Source organism: Ipomoea triloba, chromosome 4, assembly GCF_003576645.1.
Source record: "Ipomoea triloba cultivar NCNSP0323 chromosome 4, ASM357664v1".
NCBI lineage: Eukaryota > Viridiplantae > Streptophyta > Magnoliopsida > Solanales > Convolvulaceae > Ipomoea > Ipomoea triloba.
In genome coordinates this window covers 33,814,971-33,831,165 of record NC_044919.1, presented here as the reverse complement: position 1 = coordinate 33,831,165, position 16,195 = coordinate 33,814,971, and the positions used below count along the sequence as shown (strand labels likewise).

Sequence of the window (16,195 nt, the reverse complement as noted above, 5' to 3'; positions counted from 1 at the left end):
TTTGGATAGAGTCAAATTGAATTCGTGATCTTCGTAGTAAGAGCATCATAGGGTTTGAAAAGTTTTTGTAAGTGTAATTAGGAAAGAGAAAATTGAAGAGGATTAAATAAAAACAGATAGGTCAGAGCGTGCACCCCGCAGAGCAAAGGTTGCTTCCTCGAAAAGATTGTAAGCAAATACTCTTTGAAGGACCATACATTATAGGTGGATCAAAATTTTCTCTCAGCAACATTCTCTCTCCTCCATGTGGCTATCTTCCCCTCAAAAACCGTGAAAGAACCTTCGATATAGATGCTTTAAGACGAAGAAATCAATATATTGTAGGACAGATAATAAATTAACCATTTTTTTATTATTAGATCAGATTTATAGGACTTGGAATTCCCATTTTCCATTCTTTCCTTGGATACATCAAATTGCAAGAACAGTGGAATTTCACAGAAAAACCAAGTGAAGTGCTGACAGATCTATTCTTAAATTTCCTACTTTTTTAATGTCAGAAACTGCCAACACAATTGAGATAAAATTACAATAAATTCAACATTTGACTATTTGGTATTTCATATATATTTGTCTGTCTGGTAGTAAATTATAATGCAATTTCGGTGAAAAAAAAAAAAGAAAGAAAGAATAAACTCAGGGTATTAGTCAGTCAAATTTCTGTCTTCATTGCATATAAGAAATATTTCCTAGAAACCAGAATTGCATTGACTATAAAACAAACAAAAGAATGACATTCTTTTATCCATTAATTTGGATATATTAGCAGAAATTAATGAGTAATGACATTGTTAAGCTAATTGATTAAGTCAACCTCGGACATAGCGGAAGACCGGAAGTGTGGAATTCAGTGATGAGTTGTTTGGATGAATCAATCTTCCAAGCAAACCATTCCTTGATAGGCTGCGCTCAGGGGAAGGAAATCAAAACCGTGTTAACATATTTTTCTGCAAAAGACTTTGAGTCTTTTATTTATCCCTTTATTTTTTACTTAGGTTATTCTAGCTTCGCCTAACTAATCATAAGCCTACAGGAGCCCACCTTTAGGGAATGCAGTTGTTATGCCGTGGACTCAGGTCCACCTTGTAAGGTGGATCTGGGTCTACATTCACATACACTATACTCTACATTCACAGTTTGTAAATTCCACATTCACACATTACATGTAATGATTATATGTTTAGTAACTATATTACCACTGTTATACATTCACACATTCAAAACTCTATATTTACAGGTCATATACTCCATATTCACAATTTGAGAACTCCACATTCACACATTACAGGGCTACAAGTTGCTAGAACTTCTTAACTCTATTACAGATTCACACATGCATAACTCTACATTCACGATTTCTATACTCCATATTCACAATTTGACACATTTCTGGGCAACTCTACATTCACACAATCATAAATCTAAATTCACGATTTTTATACTCTACATTCACACTTTGAAACTTCTACATTTACACATTTTTGGACAACTCTATATTTAGCAATATGTTTACTATAAAAAAAAACAAAAAAAAAGACAAAAACAACGTAGTTTTGGACCTGGGTCCACAGCATAATTTTCCTAGGGAATGTTTGGTAGAGTGTAATTACAATTCAATTTCAATGCAAATCTTTAGCTTTTGAATTTACATTGTTTGGTTTTAGAGAATTGCAATTCGGATTAAAGACTGAAATGAGAATGTTTTTACAATTGAGGACAAAAATGATACACACACACACACACACACACACACATATATATATATATATGAAAAGCTCATTTGGGACATGTGTTTTCCAAGTGAGTTTTACAAAAAATTTCAATTTCTTTTTTTTTTCACAAGAATACTTCAAACGTAAGTGTCACTTGCGTTTCTAAATCGTATAGATACAAAGAAGAAACACAAGTGACAATTGCGTTTGAAGTATAGTACGGTCCACACTGGAGGCGGATGGCATGGAGAAAGTCAAATTCAGCTAGCCTTCTTCTTTGTCCGAGTCATCAGGCTTGCTCTCGTCATCTTCTCCTGCATGCTGATGGTCGTTACTCTTATCACCTCCTCCTCCTCCGCCGCCATTCCCACCACTCTTGCTGTCTCCGTCTTCTTCATCCAGAACGGTGGTGAATTCCAAGTCAAAGAAGGGACCGTCAGGCTTTCACGTACTATACTTCAACGCAATTGCCACCTGCATTTCTAAATCGTATAGAAGACACTTGCATCTCTTGTATAATACTTGAGACCTAAGTGGCACTTGCATTTGAAGTATTTTTTGTAAAACTCATTTGGGACATGGTCAGAAACGCAGGTCACAAATGAGTTTTTTCATATATTGTCTTCTTTTTAAAAGTTTTCTATTTTTGTCATCAATTGCAAAAGCATTCTCATTTTAGTCATTAACCCATTACAATTCCCTCCAACCCCCATGAATACCAATTCAGTAGCGAGCCAGAGGATTGCAAAGGAAAAGTGAAGAAATTTATAAATTTGTCCTGAATTATTATTACTCCGTATTACACAAAGGCTTCTTTTCTCTTTAGTAAATTTACCGGGTTTTTTTTTAGTAAATTCACCGGGTCTTTCTCAGTCCGTTTACTTGTGGGAATCAAATCCGAGTTCTCCAGAAATTCTTCCCCACAAAGAAAGTTCAGTTGCCACTTGAGCTACACAAAAGCATTTTAGTCATTATATAACTTCTTCTATTCCCATCCCGATAATTTTATTCCTCCTTACCAAATTTTAGTCATTAATTTGAATTCATACTTTATCCCATTTTTTTCCACCAAATTACAATTTATTTCTTTCCTAATTCCCTCCTCCCAAGATAATGGCCAATGGGAGTGCCATAAATATATATATTATTGGTCATTATCTTATGTAGAGTTTATCCCATGTTGTATGTATATATACTCGTCAAATGAAAACTGCCCCCTGAGCAGTTCCTGCATTTCTCCTAGTTTCTTTCCTCTCGCTTTTCTTCTCTATATAATACTCTGAGTATGGTTCAGCAGTATGATTATACAGAATTTCAATGAGGATAGACAATAACTCATAACAACCTTAACTCTCTCTAATACTACGTATAAATTTTGTATAGATGAAATAGCAATTAATTAAATACTGATAAGAATTTCAAAGCAAAAGCTACAAGAATTTGTGAGAGATGAATACGATAAAAGCCTACTCGAATTTATTATCTGTCATAGCATCAACTGTTGTTGGCAATGTGAAAAGGAAAACCATGCATCACACGTAGCAATAAATTAAAGGGACATTAACATCAAACAAAAAGAACTGTATGTGAAAAGAAAATGGTATAGGAGTATAGAGTTCTTGGAAATAAAAGACTTTCTTTTCTAAATGACCGGTGAACAAAACACACAAATCTTCAAACTAACTGCAATGTTTCTTCAAATTTCAAATGAAATGCTGCACTTCTGCTGGTAGCGTTCAATGTTCATGCCCAATTTCTGCAGAATCCATCTGTCATGTCAAAGTTAAAAAAAAAAAAAAAAAAAAAAGCTTTATATATAGGTGTTATACAAAATGGAATGGAATGGAATGCCAAATAACATATACATAAAGGGAGTAATTTAAATCTTGTAAAGAACATATAACCAACTAGTTACTAACACTTACCATCTAGTGTGGCCTAAACTTCCTCTGAAGTCTTACCAATGACACTTTCATTGTTACATACACCCAATCTTTGGAGTCACTTAAGAACTTATAGTAGGCATATCTCCATGAATCTTTGAGGAATAAAGTGACCACAAAGCCCCAAAAGCTTACTGAAAAACCCAGCACCATGGATATGTAAAACTCCAACGTCAAAAGCCTATCATCGTCTTCTTCATAATCATCGCCTTTTCCTTTGATGGTAGGAACATCTTCATGACATTTGGGAAGTGGATCCCCACACAGTCCACTGTTTCCAGCATAAGATGTTGCATTGAAACCCTGAAGTTGAGTGCCAGATGGAATTTTTCCTGACAAGTTGTTGTTCGACAAGTCAAGAACACTAAGAAAATTCAAATGAGCCAGGCCTGCTGGAATTTCACCTGAGAGTTGGTTCCTAGACAAATCAAGAGATTCTAACATTTCCATCTGATCGATTCCCGGGATGATTTTTCCAGTCAAATGGTTTCTTGAGAGGTTTAAGGAAATTAATCCTCTCAAGACAGAAAATTCCTCGGGAATATCTCCTATCAAATGATTGCTTGAAAGGTCAATGATCTTTAGAAATCTCAATATACTCCTATATTCTGAGTCTTGGTTTTTCCACTGAATCAAAATGTTGTCTATGTAGTCAACATCATTATAAACTGCACCAAAATATTCTCCAACACCTACAATAGTCTTTCCTGTGGAATTGTTTTTCTGAATCAAAGAAGTAAAATTGTAGAAGCAAGATGGAATTCTCCCTTCCATTCTGTTTCGAGAAAAATCCAAGACTTGAATATTGTTAAGGTGACACAAACTTGGAGGCAGGTTTCCACTGAACTTGTTATGTCTAAGGCTTACAACGATCAACTTACTTAGAGATGTCCATATCCATAGTGGGATTCTCCCTGTAAATTGATTTCCTCCTAAATCAATCATTCTCAATGATGTGCAATTTTGCAATGAGCGTGGAAACTTTCCTGTAAAGTTGTTGTTTCTCATATGTAACAACAGAAGTCCTTGCAGGAAGCCTAAAGAGTGAGGAAGTTTCCCAGAGAAATAATTATTTGCAAGATTTAGTACGACCAAATCTGTATAGTTCTCAAAACAGTTGGGAATCTCTCCTGAGAGTTGGTTATATGAGAGGTCAAGAGAAGTAGTGAAATGAGTGGTATCTGTGCACATGAAAGAAATTGATCCAGAAAAGTTATTATGTGAGAGATGAAATGATTTGACTTCTGGAGGAATTGAAGGCATGAGACCCCAAAAGCCATTGTTTCTAAAATCTATTACTTGAGCACCAGAAAATTTGGTTGATAAATCAGGAACTTTGCCATCAATCTTGTTGTAAGACAAGTTCACGTATTCAATTCTGGGAGAGAGGTCCCAGAACCAATCAGGCACTGTATCAGAAATACCAGCAGAAGAGATATCAAGGGCAAAAAATCCACCCTGAGTTTGCAGCCATTTTGGAAACTGAGGCCCCATTTTACAGCTTGCTAACTGTATAGCCTCAAGTTGGAAAGGAGGATTCCAATCAGCACTGATGTTCAAAGACAATGAGTTAAAGGATAAATCCAACACTCGTAGGCGGGTAAGGCTTGAAAAATGAGCTTCAGTTATCACCCCTTGCAATTGATTGCCTTGGAGATATAGCTCTATCATTGATGAATATGGTGTTAAATCTGGCAATGGCCCAGTAATTTGATTATCAGACAAATCCAGGAACTTAAGATGAGATTCAAGTCCAAAAGTTTTGATGTCTGGAAATAACCCCATTATTCTGTTACCCCTTAAACCTAAAGATTCAAGACTTGAAGGTAGTCCAAAGCTTTGTGGCAAAGATCCATCCAATTGGTTATTTGATACAACCAATTCTCTTAAGGATGAAAATCTTGTACTAATGTCTGGGAGTGAACCATTGAGTTTATTACCATCTAACCACAAGGATTCTAGTGACTGACCTGCATGTTCTGATAACTTTTCAAGCAGTTCAGAAACGGGTTCGCTTAATTGGTTATCAGATAATGAAAGGGAGACTAGATGGCTTAAATTCCTAAAAGATTTAGGAATGCTGCCTGACAATTTATTTCCAGAAAGATCTAGGCGCTGAAGAAATTCCATGTGCCCAAATGTTTCAGGGATGGGACCTGCTAAATTGTTATGTGATAGGCCAATGCTAGTCAAACTTGTGCTAAAGTTCTGCAACCAGTTGGATACTGAAGACAGAGTAAGATTGTTGTAAGAGAAATCGACAACTGAAAGAGATGCAGAAGAGTTGATGGTGAAGGGAATAGTTTCAAAGAGTCCACAAGTACTCAGCTGCAATTTCTCGAGGGAATCAGGAAGGTTAACAATTGTTTCTGGCCACAGGGTTTGTTCAAAGGGAACTACACTAAGATCAAGGTATCTTAAAGAAGAAAGACGAGAGAGCCACTCAAGATTGTTGATTGATAAATCTGAATTCCACGAAACATTTAGAATATGGAGACTGGTAAGATTTCCAAGATGAGTTGGAACATTACCAGCAAAGCTGGCAAATGCTAGATTTAACACTTTCAAACTGTTCAGGGAACCAATGAAGTCCGGGATGCTTTGCCCCTGGAAATCATTGTAACTGAGATCGAGATAACTCAAATGCTTCAATTCAAGTAAAGATGGACTAACCTTTCCACCCAAAGGAGTTTGAAGTGGCAAAAAATCATCATCTACGGGGCAGTGAAGATCAATGGCTGTTACATGGCCGGTCTTATTGCTGCAACGAACACCCCACCATTTGCAGCAGTCTCTTTTATGATCCTCGCTACCCCAAGATGACAGAACTCCATCGTCATCCAGAAGCCCTTTCTTGAATTCAATAAGAGCTTTTCTCTCCCTCTCCAAACACCTCATAGTTTTTTCAGCACCAACTCTCTGTGTGAGGTTGAATTCTGGTCCTACTAGACACAGAAAAGTTGCAAGGGAAATCAAGTGGACAACTGTAGTAAGCATGTTCATAGGTTCCATGCTCACAATATTTTGATGATGATAAAGTGTTACTAATAAAATGAAGTTCAGTCTATATGTGTATATATACACACAGTCCGTAAATTACTTAGCACAGTTTTCTGCATAATTATATTACTTTGAAATTTTCAACACAGACCAAGAAGACTTGATATCATATATTATTGGTCTCATTCGTGGAGCAGAAAAGTTAAATGACAATGCATCCAAGTCCTCCACTCAAAGCCACCCAGCCATGTTTTGGTTGGATTAGTAGGTTAACTGTTTGAGCTGAAATGGATTGAAATCCAACAGGCTACAGCCTACAGGTTATTACTAGAAAGATAATGCTCCTACCTCATTTCATGACTTTCTTCCCAAAAGGTTGAATCCTCAACCCGGCTGACAGAGTATTAGGAGGATGTAAATCATGGTAACTCAGTTAAACAAAAAGACTATCACTTTGAGAGGTTGCTCTCATATTGTCATTGGTGAGACTCAATCTCTGATCTTTCTTCATAATCATCATCTTCACCCCTATGACTAATTGAACTGTACATGCGGGCACCTCATTTCATGACTTGACTAGCCAATAGGACGTGCATATATTTTTATCTTAACCTCTCCTACTCGATAGTCATATTAGATTCAAACTAAACTAAAATTTAATTGTTACATGACAACATTTCGAGAGGAGTTTCAATAGTATTGCTCCAATTCATAAGAATTCAACTCGACACTGTATTCAAGCTAAGGGAATTCAACTTTGAGCAACAGGTAGTTGGATGTATATATGCATCGTATGTAATAGCAAGATGCATATCTCACAGATATATATATTGCAGAAATCAATGGCGATTGAAGGTAACAGATTAAAGTCATCTTTCGCTGCGCATCACTCTTCAGCAAACTAAAGCAAAGAATCAAAAATGGAAACTAACAATCTCACGTTTAAATGGTACGACTTACAATGTGAATTGAAGAAGAAATGAAGAGTGGAGCCGTGGAGGGTTTCCTTTTCAGTTCCTGATTCTCTACCGCATTCCACGCCTGTTGGTTTAATATCATCTGTAAGAGATCACATCTTTCGGTTGCTAAGATGATTAGGAATTTGCTCAAGGCTAACATACTAGTTTATTATTACCTGATCGAGCTCAAGTCATGGTTAGAATGCTACCTCAAACATCATTGGAATTGAGCTCTCCAAATTGGAGTATGTTGTGAGTTGGACTCTACCAACTAAAAGAATCGGAGAAAATATCATTGGAGTTCAACTCCCAAAATTGTTAGAGTAGAGTGTGGATAATTGGGTTCCTTGTGCACATAATAAAGAGATGATGGTGAGGAAGAATTTCCTTCATTCACTATTGATGAATGTTAAGAAAAATGCAAGAGGTTTTCGAGAAACTTTTGAAAGCTCGAAAGTAGAATACATTGTTGCTGCTGGAAGTTGAGCTAAGTGTTGTGGATGAAGCATCCAAGGGCTAAACCAGAAAATTTATGTTGGAGGGCTAAAATCAACATCAATCATGATATCATTATATATCATATACATAATTATACTACGTATTATGGATAATAATTTTAATGATACTTTATTTAATAATTGACATCAATGTCAACCGATATTTTATAATTTTTCACATAACACAAAGTATATATAATAATAATTTTACTTGTCACTTTTTTATCAAATAAAAATTGTCAATTACTTTGTTGGTAACATTTTTTTAATATTCATTTTACTAATATGTTATATTTGCCAAGTAATTACAGAAAAATAAAATAATTTATTTTTCAAGTGGCATGACATAACAAAAATTTATCGGAAACTTGTTTACCTGCAAATACTAATTGCATTCTTTTATTAGATGATCCAATTGTATGACCAACAAAAATTTGATAGTCTATTTGACTTTTTTGTTTTGTTTTGTTTTTTTTTTTTTGAGAGAGAGAGCTAAACATAGTGTAAGTGTATCATATGAGTTTTTTTTACGCTTTCGATCTCACGATTATTGGACATTTTTACATTTGATCTCTAACTATTAATTTTTTCACATTTTCTATAATTTTTAAAACCTTGGTCCTCCAATCTTTTAAAATGGAGTTTCCAAAATGATTTTGGTTAGGCAATCCGGGTGGCTATTCTCTTGGTAGCCCAACCCATTCTCATTCGCTTTGAAACTTTATTACACAGAAAAAGCTAAACAAGTGTGGTGCGGCCCAACAAAGGGGTCAATTACAAAGAAACAAAAGTGGAGTTGCTACCAAATTATGATTTCAACAAAACCCAAAAGAAAAGAAATCAGATGCGCCAAATACAGTAAAAATGGTATACTGTCGTGATTGTAGTATGTTCCACTCCTAAATCCTAAGTCCTAACCACTCGGACACTCAACAACAGACAGAGACTTACCAGCTTCTTTACATTCATTACTGCACTTTCTTTTGAAGAAAACAGTGTTTGTTGTTGTCCACGTGAGAGGCAACTTTATACCCACCCATGTGTTTGTCTCAACTTTAATTTGAACTCAAATCCAACATTTTATCATTAATCTCTCACTCTTGCTTCATCTATCACCCCTTCTTTGGTCACAAAGATTCCCAATCGGATTACAAATCCTGTCGCTTAGCTTCTTTGGTTTAAATCCGGCCTGCTTCATTCCAACTTTAATGGATCATAAATTCATAATTTGGTTCTCTTCTTTTACTGCTTTAGTCATAGGAGAGATTTTAATTGCAAATCATCAACCACTTACAATTTTGGTGGACATTCTAATTGCAAATGATCAACCAGTTACAGTTTTGGGAGAGATTCTGATTGTACGGTCAACTTCCATAGGAATTTTTTTTATTGTTGTGAAAGAAAGAGAAAGTAAAGTGACAAATAATACTTTGAGTTCTCAATAACTCATGTTTTTTTAATGCTCAATTTGGATCATGCATAACGCCTATCAAGTGCATGTTCTTCTTCATTCCATTGGACAATTCGAGTAGTCGCTAGCTAAGGACCACTCTAATTATGATAACTTTTTAAGTTCTTTTTTCGGACCCTAAAAAAATTAATCTATTAGGATTGCTCTAAATTATTTAACCCTTTAAATTTAAAAAGTCCAATTGTCTAGAGGAGTGTGAAGGAGAAAAATGTCATGGATTATATTAGTTAATTGATTAGATTTAAATTTACATTATAATCCAATTTCAATCTATCTAGATACGGTAAATATTTAGTTACATACAATCATACAATATTATGCTTTTTTGTTGTAATATACTTTATTGTGATTATTAGTTTCACATGAACACTAAACTAGACATTATAAAAATTTTCACCTTTTCACCCTCGGAGAGTATTACTTCTTGTCTTGATTGTAACAAGAGAGTGGCGGGAGAAACCAGTTCTGGCTATTTTGTACACTTTTTTGGAGGTCAACTCGGTGTGATTCTGGCGCTCTGTGGACAGCTGAAGAATACTGGGAATTCAAAAGCTGTCATGGCTCAGGCAAATGGTGTGTGGGTAGTGGTGCAGAGGGGTCGCCACCACATTTATTTGATTCTTGATTTCTGTATGTATTTTGTTTCTTGGCCTCAGTACAATGGGGGCACTAAAGTTTAATTTGACTTTACAACCATCACTTGTGGTCAAACCTGTCTCCACCAAGTCAAAAGATTCACGAAGAGTTTCACGAGACTTGGCTCAATAGCGGTAAGATAAGAGTTCAATTCTCACCAAAGACCGGGGTCATTGAGAGACTCAAAACTCAAAAAATCGATCTTTGGTGTGAAAATTGAAGATTAATTGGAGGACTCGTAATTTATCTTATTATCTCCTCCTCCAATGCCTTGAGCAAGGGTTCTGAGAGTTTAGGATCAGTCTATCGTAAGCACGAAGCCAAATGTATTTTAAGAAAAAAGAGGCATCCCATGCTGCTTTTCCTTGGTGAATGTCGTGTTCTGTGTTATGTCTTCATTCACACTTCTCTTTTTTTATGTTTATTTCCTTTGAAATTCCAAGCGCCCGACATGTCTGCCAACCTTGGAAGATTAGTATATTATTTTGCCTAAAAAACAAACAAAACTTTGGTATTTCTGTGCATATTAAAGAATTGGGTCATTTTTTAATTATTTGGACAGGCCAAGAGAATCAAGATCTTGTTGGGAGTAATTATTTTACCCCAAAAAAGCCAACAATTCAGTGAATCCATGCATTATTTATGTTGATAACCCTCAAAGGTACACTGGGGAGAATTGTTCAAGAAAATGGCTGCCCAAAGTTAAAAGAACAGTGCTCTGAAATATGATGTGAATCATCACAATATAATTTAATTAAGTAAATAAAAGTACCAATTCAACAACCATTTTGGCTACCTATATCTAGCAGGGAGGGAGAGTCTGGAACCATTAACATTGATTGTGGTGCCTATACTATTACAGAAATGAAGTGCAAAACCTAAGGATTTTACCACTAAGGCATTCCAAGTGTTCACCATCAGCAGATACTCAAATCTGCTTCAAGTTTTCATCTTTTACATAGATTTACAATGAAGTAATGGTGATTCAGTTGCAAATGAGTGTAGTTTGCTGATTCCCCGCCAGAATAACCAAAACTTGTGCTGCCCAAAGTCGGCCTTCAAAATTGTTTAAAGTTCCTTGTCGGGAGATCCTTTTGACTGTATTATAACCCGAGCTCCTGAAGCAAGCCTGTTGGTAAGAAATAAAAAACAATCTCAAGTTCTCAACCAACATGAATAAGGGAATGCCCGTTGTTTACATTGTATGTGCCTAGTATTTTAAATCACACGGTGTTGAAACTTAACTTTCTTCAATAATTTTGATCGCGTTCCCCTCCTCCCTGAAAGATTCGGCTCTCTTTGACTGTTTCTTTCCCGAGGTAGGCTCCGTAATTCTCCTGCTTCCTCCTGTTGGTGTGTCAAATGTGATGGCTTGTGGGTTCTCCGCTCCTTCAGATGAGATTCTTGGACCCTCAGAAATTGGAGATCTCATCGATTCACTTCTTGGATGCTTACTCAAGGACGCCTTGATTGCTCGGGGGATGCACTTTGAGCCTGTTGAGCTTACATCCTCCTCTTTGTCCTCGACTGGATCAATCTGCTTATTAGTCCTGCATCTCAACATATTTATTATTCAGTATTAAATGTGAATTGCAAACCAAATTATATCCATCACCAAGTAAAATGAATAGATAATATCTTACTAACCTGTCAGCATTAAATGATGATGACCTTTTAAGAACAGCTACTCCTTTGGGCACATTTGTCTCGATCAAACTCCCGCTGAAATACTCTTTATCTTCTAACCTCAGACCCATTAGTCTAGGATTTTCGGTCAGGCAATCAAGTTCTCCCAAGGTTAATGAGGTCGAGAATAGTGGGGATGGAAATTTTGAATGCGAAAATCTCGGCTTGTACATTGGGATAAGACCAAAACTGTGATCCTTCACCGAAATGGATCCACAGGAGATTAATTGCATTAGCATGTTTGAAGGCTTAAGTTTTGTTGTGGGCACTCGGAATTCCTCCTCTTCGAGAATTCTAAAGCTGTTGAGCTTACTGATATCGGATCTAATGAGAGACTCCAAGGTATCAGTTCTGCCGCCTGATGATACACTAGATGTAGACGGAGGTGGTGAAACTGCCTCCTTGCAAATCTCAGATGATTCTTTCATCTGTAAAACGTGCTGGTTGTCATTCGCCCTATTACTTTCAGGCTCGGGAGATCCATCATCTGTTGAAACGCCTCTGGTGCAGGTCTCCCGAACACTATTATTTCTGCTCGGATTTTCTTCTGTCTGCGTGGAAGCATCAGCAGAGCCATCGTTCTTGTACACCTTGTACTCTGCCAAGCTTAACGAACCATTCCACGAGAAATTTTTCCCAGCACTAGACTCGGGGGACACAGCAGATGAATTGGGGCGTTCAACCGGGGGAGAAAGTTCATCGTCCTGTGAAGGTTTTGTTCCTCTCCCATTCATGCTGGAAGATGAGGAAGAATCATCTTGGCTTCTAGCAGATGGCGGTTCCGGTAACAGTTTTGGATTTTGAAATCTAACATTTCTTCCAGGGCTGAAGTTCCCTGAAAGGAAAATGAAAGCTCACATTACCAATTTATCATGCCAGAATTCAAGACACTCAATGACTTACTTTACTAGAAAGATTAAGCAAATAAACAGTTATTTCCTAGTAACTAAGGAATTAGGAATTGGATTCATTAGTAGCAAGAACTCGATGCTTTCCATAATCAGAAGTGTAAGGTATAACAGCATACCTAAATTAGATTCTTCCAAAAGTTCTGAACCCTTGAGAACATATTCATTACCATGAGCAGGAAGAATCAGATCATCTTCAGAAAGATCATGCCAAACAAACCCATTCTTATAGCTCCTGTGAATCCAAACAATCACAGAAATTCAATACCCAAAATCAATGAAAAACTAAGGCCTAAACTAAACCCTTTGAAATCAAAAGCTGAAATTCACACAAACAAAAAAACAAACACTTGGACTACTTTACCTCTTGCAAGACCAAGAGTACATTGAAGCCATGCCTCTGCCCCTCAAAACATTAAGCCTCTCAATTACATCTTCAGACCAAAAAAAAAAACACAAATTTCAGTATTTCAAAATTAGAAAGAATTAGAGACCACAAAGAAAGTATACCTCTCAAGTAGAGCCCCTCCGGGGAAGAAAGAGGGACTTCAATGAAATGGGGATGCTCAAGCTGCCGATTTCTACATAGATAATACACCACAGCAACTCTGTTATTACTACTGCTACTGCTACTTTGCTGCTCCTTCCTGGGCTGCTGTTTCTGCCGATATTTTGGAGATTTCTCCGTCCAAACTTTGGCTCTCTCCGGGCTCAAAGGACGGTACTTTTTCATCCGCCCCTCCATCCCAAACCCTAACTCCGATCTTCACAGAAAGCTCTTAAACAATCAATTCATACGGCTTCCGAATCACTGATTGTGAGGGTACAATAGATCTAAGATTGAGCTAGAATCGCCACAAAATCAAAGTATAATCGCAAAAGATCATCAGTCCATGAAGAAGCCAAAGTTTTCCGCTCTTTCCTCTTCTGGGTCTGCATAAAAACTTGAACTTTTTAAGCGTCGTCCCAAAAACTTTCAAAAATACGAGTGACAGACAAAGATTTCCGCAAATGGGTTAAATTCAAGAAAAAAAAATCATTGCAATTTCACGACAGAAGATTCTAATAATGAAAACAAGTAAACCGCCTGGCCTACTGGGACAAGTGGACAACCTGTTCGATGTGTATTGATAACCATACACACAAAAAACCAGTACACACAGAGAGACAAACCTGATGGGTAAAAATGGGACACCCACATTCAATATAATAATGCGTATAACGCAAAAAAAAAACGGTGGGGATCGCAGCAATGAGCGGCGAAGCGAGAAGAAGAAGAAGAAGGAAAGTGACTAATGAGATTTGGAGAGGGTTTTCTTTACAGGCGGCGAGCTTTTTTGGAATGGCTTTTACCGGATTTGCTGCTGTGCTTTCTTTTGGCTGATTCGATGGGGTTTTAAGTTTGTGCAGAGTGATTTGACTTCACCTCACTCTACTCTACTTTACTCTCACTTGTGTTTCCTTCTTTCTTTTGTCTCCTCCATATTCCTCTTTCAAACTCCCTACCCCCATCGCCATCACCGGTCCTTTAATGAAAAATGCAGAAGATGAAACAGTGCAGTACTGGTTTTATTTTTAAATGGTACGAATAATTACTCATGTACAACATAAAAAGTAAAATATTATTGTACTATTATTTTTCTACCCCTAAATTTTACTTTAATACACAAAATTTTGATGTATACACTTGTATTAAGATTCACACGAAAAACAATATCAAGAAGTAAGATTTGAGAGTCCATATAGTAGAACAATTGTGATTAGTTAAGTACTCATGTTATGGCAAAAATTTGTTTGAAATCGTTTCACGAGTCTCAATCCGTAAGGCAGGTCGAATTTTGATCAATGAGGTCCAAAATCTAACCCATTGATTAAATACTGAGCTTCCCAAGTTGATTTTTTTTAAAGAGTTTTTGGTGGTCAACACTCAACAATAAGAGAGGGAGATGGAAAAAAAAAATGTTAACTTTATATGCGATTATGCGCTACCTGAGAATCTCATAGTGCGAGTTAACCACACAACTTTTCTTCCTTCTTTTTTTTTTTTTTTTGGTTATGTCCTCTAAAACCATGAAAACGAACATTTGCGGGATGTTTGAATTTTTTCTTTCTCCCTTCCACTCTCTATCATCCACGACATATGGTTTGCCTCCACAACTAGGAAAAAAAAATCTTTAATATAATTATTCAGAAGCATGCAACTTTAACAACAACATGAGCTACATGGTTACCCGATTGTCTAACATGACAAAATGAAACATTATTAGTACAACATTATCTTTAATAACCATATTTGTATATAATATAATCTTCACTACTTAGACAAACAAATTTACTTCATTTATATACTATCAAATTATGATTAGTTAAAAAATAACGAAAACTAAAACAAACCGCTTAAAATTGATATCAATTATTCAAATATTTTACACTTTTGATCTCACAAGTATTGTTGCATTAGCAATGTTGATCAACAATTTTCAAAATTTGCATAATATCAATTTCTTAGCGCAAATGATCATTTGGTGAGATCTCCGTCAATTTTTGAATTTTTCAATGTAAAATTTATTTCCTCTCTATAGCAGGGATATAATGGTCTTTTCTTTTTACCGTCATATTTTATCCTTAGATTTTTTTGCACTTTTGGTCCAATGAGTATTGCGGCACCAACAATGTTGATCCACAACTTCAAAACTTGCATAACCGGTACATGAGTATCAATTTCTTAACGCAAATAGTCATTTTAGTTAAATCTCCACAGAAAAAAGACCATTATACCCCTATTATAAAGAGAACACAAATACTTTGGTGAAAATTTGACAGCGATTTCACCAGAAATATTATTTGTACTAAATAATTAATACTCATTGATCAATTATATAAGTTTTGAAAGTTATGAATCAATTAGTGGTACAAATCCTACCATACTCGTTTATACTAAAAATGTGAAAAAATTCTCAATTCTTCACATAATGTTATACACTAAAGCGGCTTGCGTTGCGTCTAAGCCACGCTGAAGTGCTGAACAATTCAAAAGACAAATGACAAATAACATTATTCCCACATTTATTCATGTCTTACCGGGCTATTTATGACAATATATAGAGTAGATTTTACTAAACTAGAATTTGCAAATTGGATCACGTTTGATCCTACTAATACCATACCATATTAGTGGCTTTGACTTTAACACCATAATTAATTAATCATACCACATAATTAGTGGCATGTGCTTTCATTTTTCAACATGTGTAACGTCACATATAATCAAATTTTGTAAATAATGACATCATTTAATTTAATTGTTGGTAATTAGTTGTTCAATTCATAAGTAATCAACCAAAAATTATGTATAATCATATTAATTTTATTAGAAATTTTGT

General features: G+C 35.9%; 2 protein-coding genes across 4 annotated transcripts; both read right to left on the bottom strand.

Annotated features, from left to right (window-relative positions):
- Positions 1-3,331: 3,331 nt before the first annotated feature.
- Positions 3,332-8,090, bottom strand: LOC116017304 (receptor-like protein EIX2). 3 transcript variants are annotated; one of them, XM_031257860.1, is made up of 4 exons: positions 7,791-8,090; positions 7,616-7,696; positions 3,638-6,597; positions 3,332-3,481 (listed from the first exon to the last, which is right to left on the bottom strand). In XM_031257860.1, exon 3 carries the CDS (start codon positions 6,551-6,553, stop codon positions 3,641-3,643), a length of 2,913 nt encoding a protein of 970 aa, XP_031113720.1. In that variant the 5' UTR covers positions 6,554-6,597; positions 7,616-7,696; positions 7,791-8,090; the 3' UTR covers positions 3,332-3,481; positions 3,638-3,640. The 3 variants fall into 3 exon arrangements, with proteins under 3 accessions (XP_031113720.1, XP_031113719.1, XP_031113718.1); XM_031257859.1 differs by lacking the exons at positions 7,616-7,696; positions 7,791-8,090 and having other exon boundaries at positions 3,638-6,262; positions 6,329-6,992; XM_031257858.1 differs by lacking the exons at positions 7,616-7,696; positions 7,791-8,090 and having other exon boundaries at positions 3,638-6,992.
- Positions 8,091-10,944: 2,854 nt separating this feature from the next.
- On the bottom strand, positions 10,945-14,325 carry LOC116017264 (protein UPSTREAM OF FLC). Its single transcript, XM_031257811.1, has 7 exons — positions 13,986-14,325; positions 13,323-13,745; positions 13,177-13,246; positions 12,932-13,047; positions 11,866-12,739; positions 11,463-11,768; positions 10,945-11,347 (listed from the first exon to the last, which is right to left on the bottom strand). Exons 2-7 carry the CDS (start codon positions 13,555-13,557, stop codon positions 11,287-11,289), a joined length of 1,662 nt encoding a protein of 553 aa, XP_031113671.1. The 5' UTR covers positions 13,558-13,745; positions 13,986-14,325; the 3' UTR covers positions 10,945-11,286.
- Between the last annotated feature and the right edge of the window lie 1,870 nt (positions 14,326-16,195).

Excerpts from the sequence above, each read along its gene's own strand:
- LOC116017304 (XM_031257858.1), bottom strand. The coding sequence starts at position 6,667 with ATGGAACCTATGAACATGCTTACTACAGTTGTCCACTTGATTTCCCTT.
- LOC116017264 (XM_031257811.1), bottom strand. The coding sequence starts at position 13,557 with ATGGAGGGGCGGATGAAAAAGTACCGTCCTTTGAGCCCGGAGAGAGCC. Across the intron at positions 13,048-13,176 it reads TACTCTTGGTCTTGCAAGAG|GAGCTATAAGAATGGGTTTG; the intron begins GTAAAGTAGTCC and ends TTGGATTCACAG. Across the intron at positions 11,769-11,865 it reads TCATCATTTAATGCTGACAG|GACTAATAAGCAGATTGATC; the intron begins GTTAGTAAGATA and ends GTTGAGATGCAG.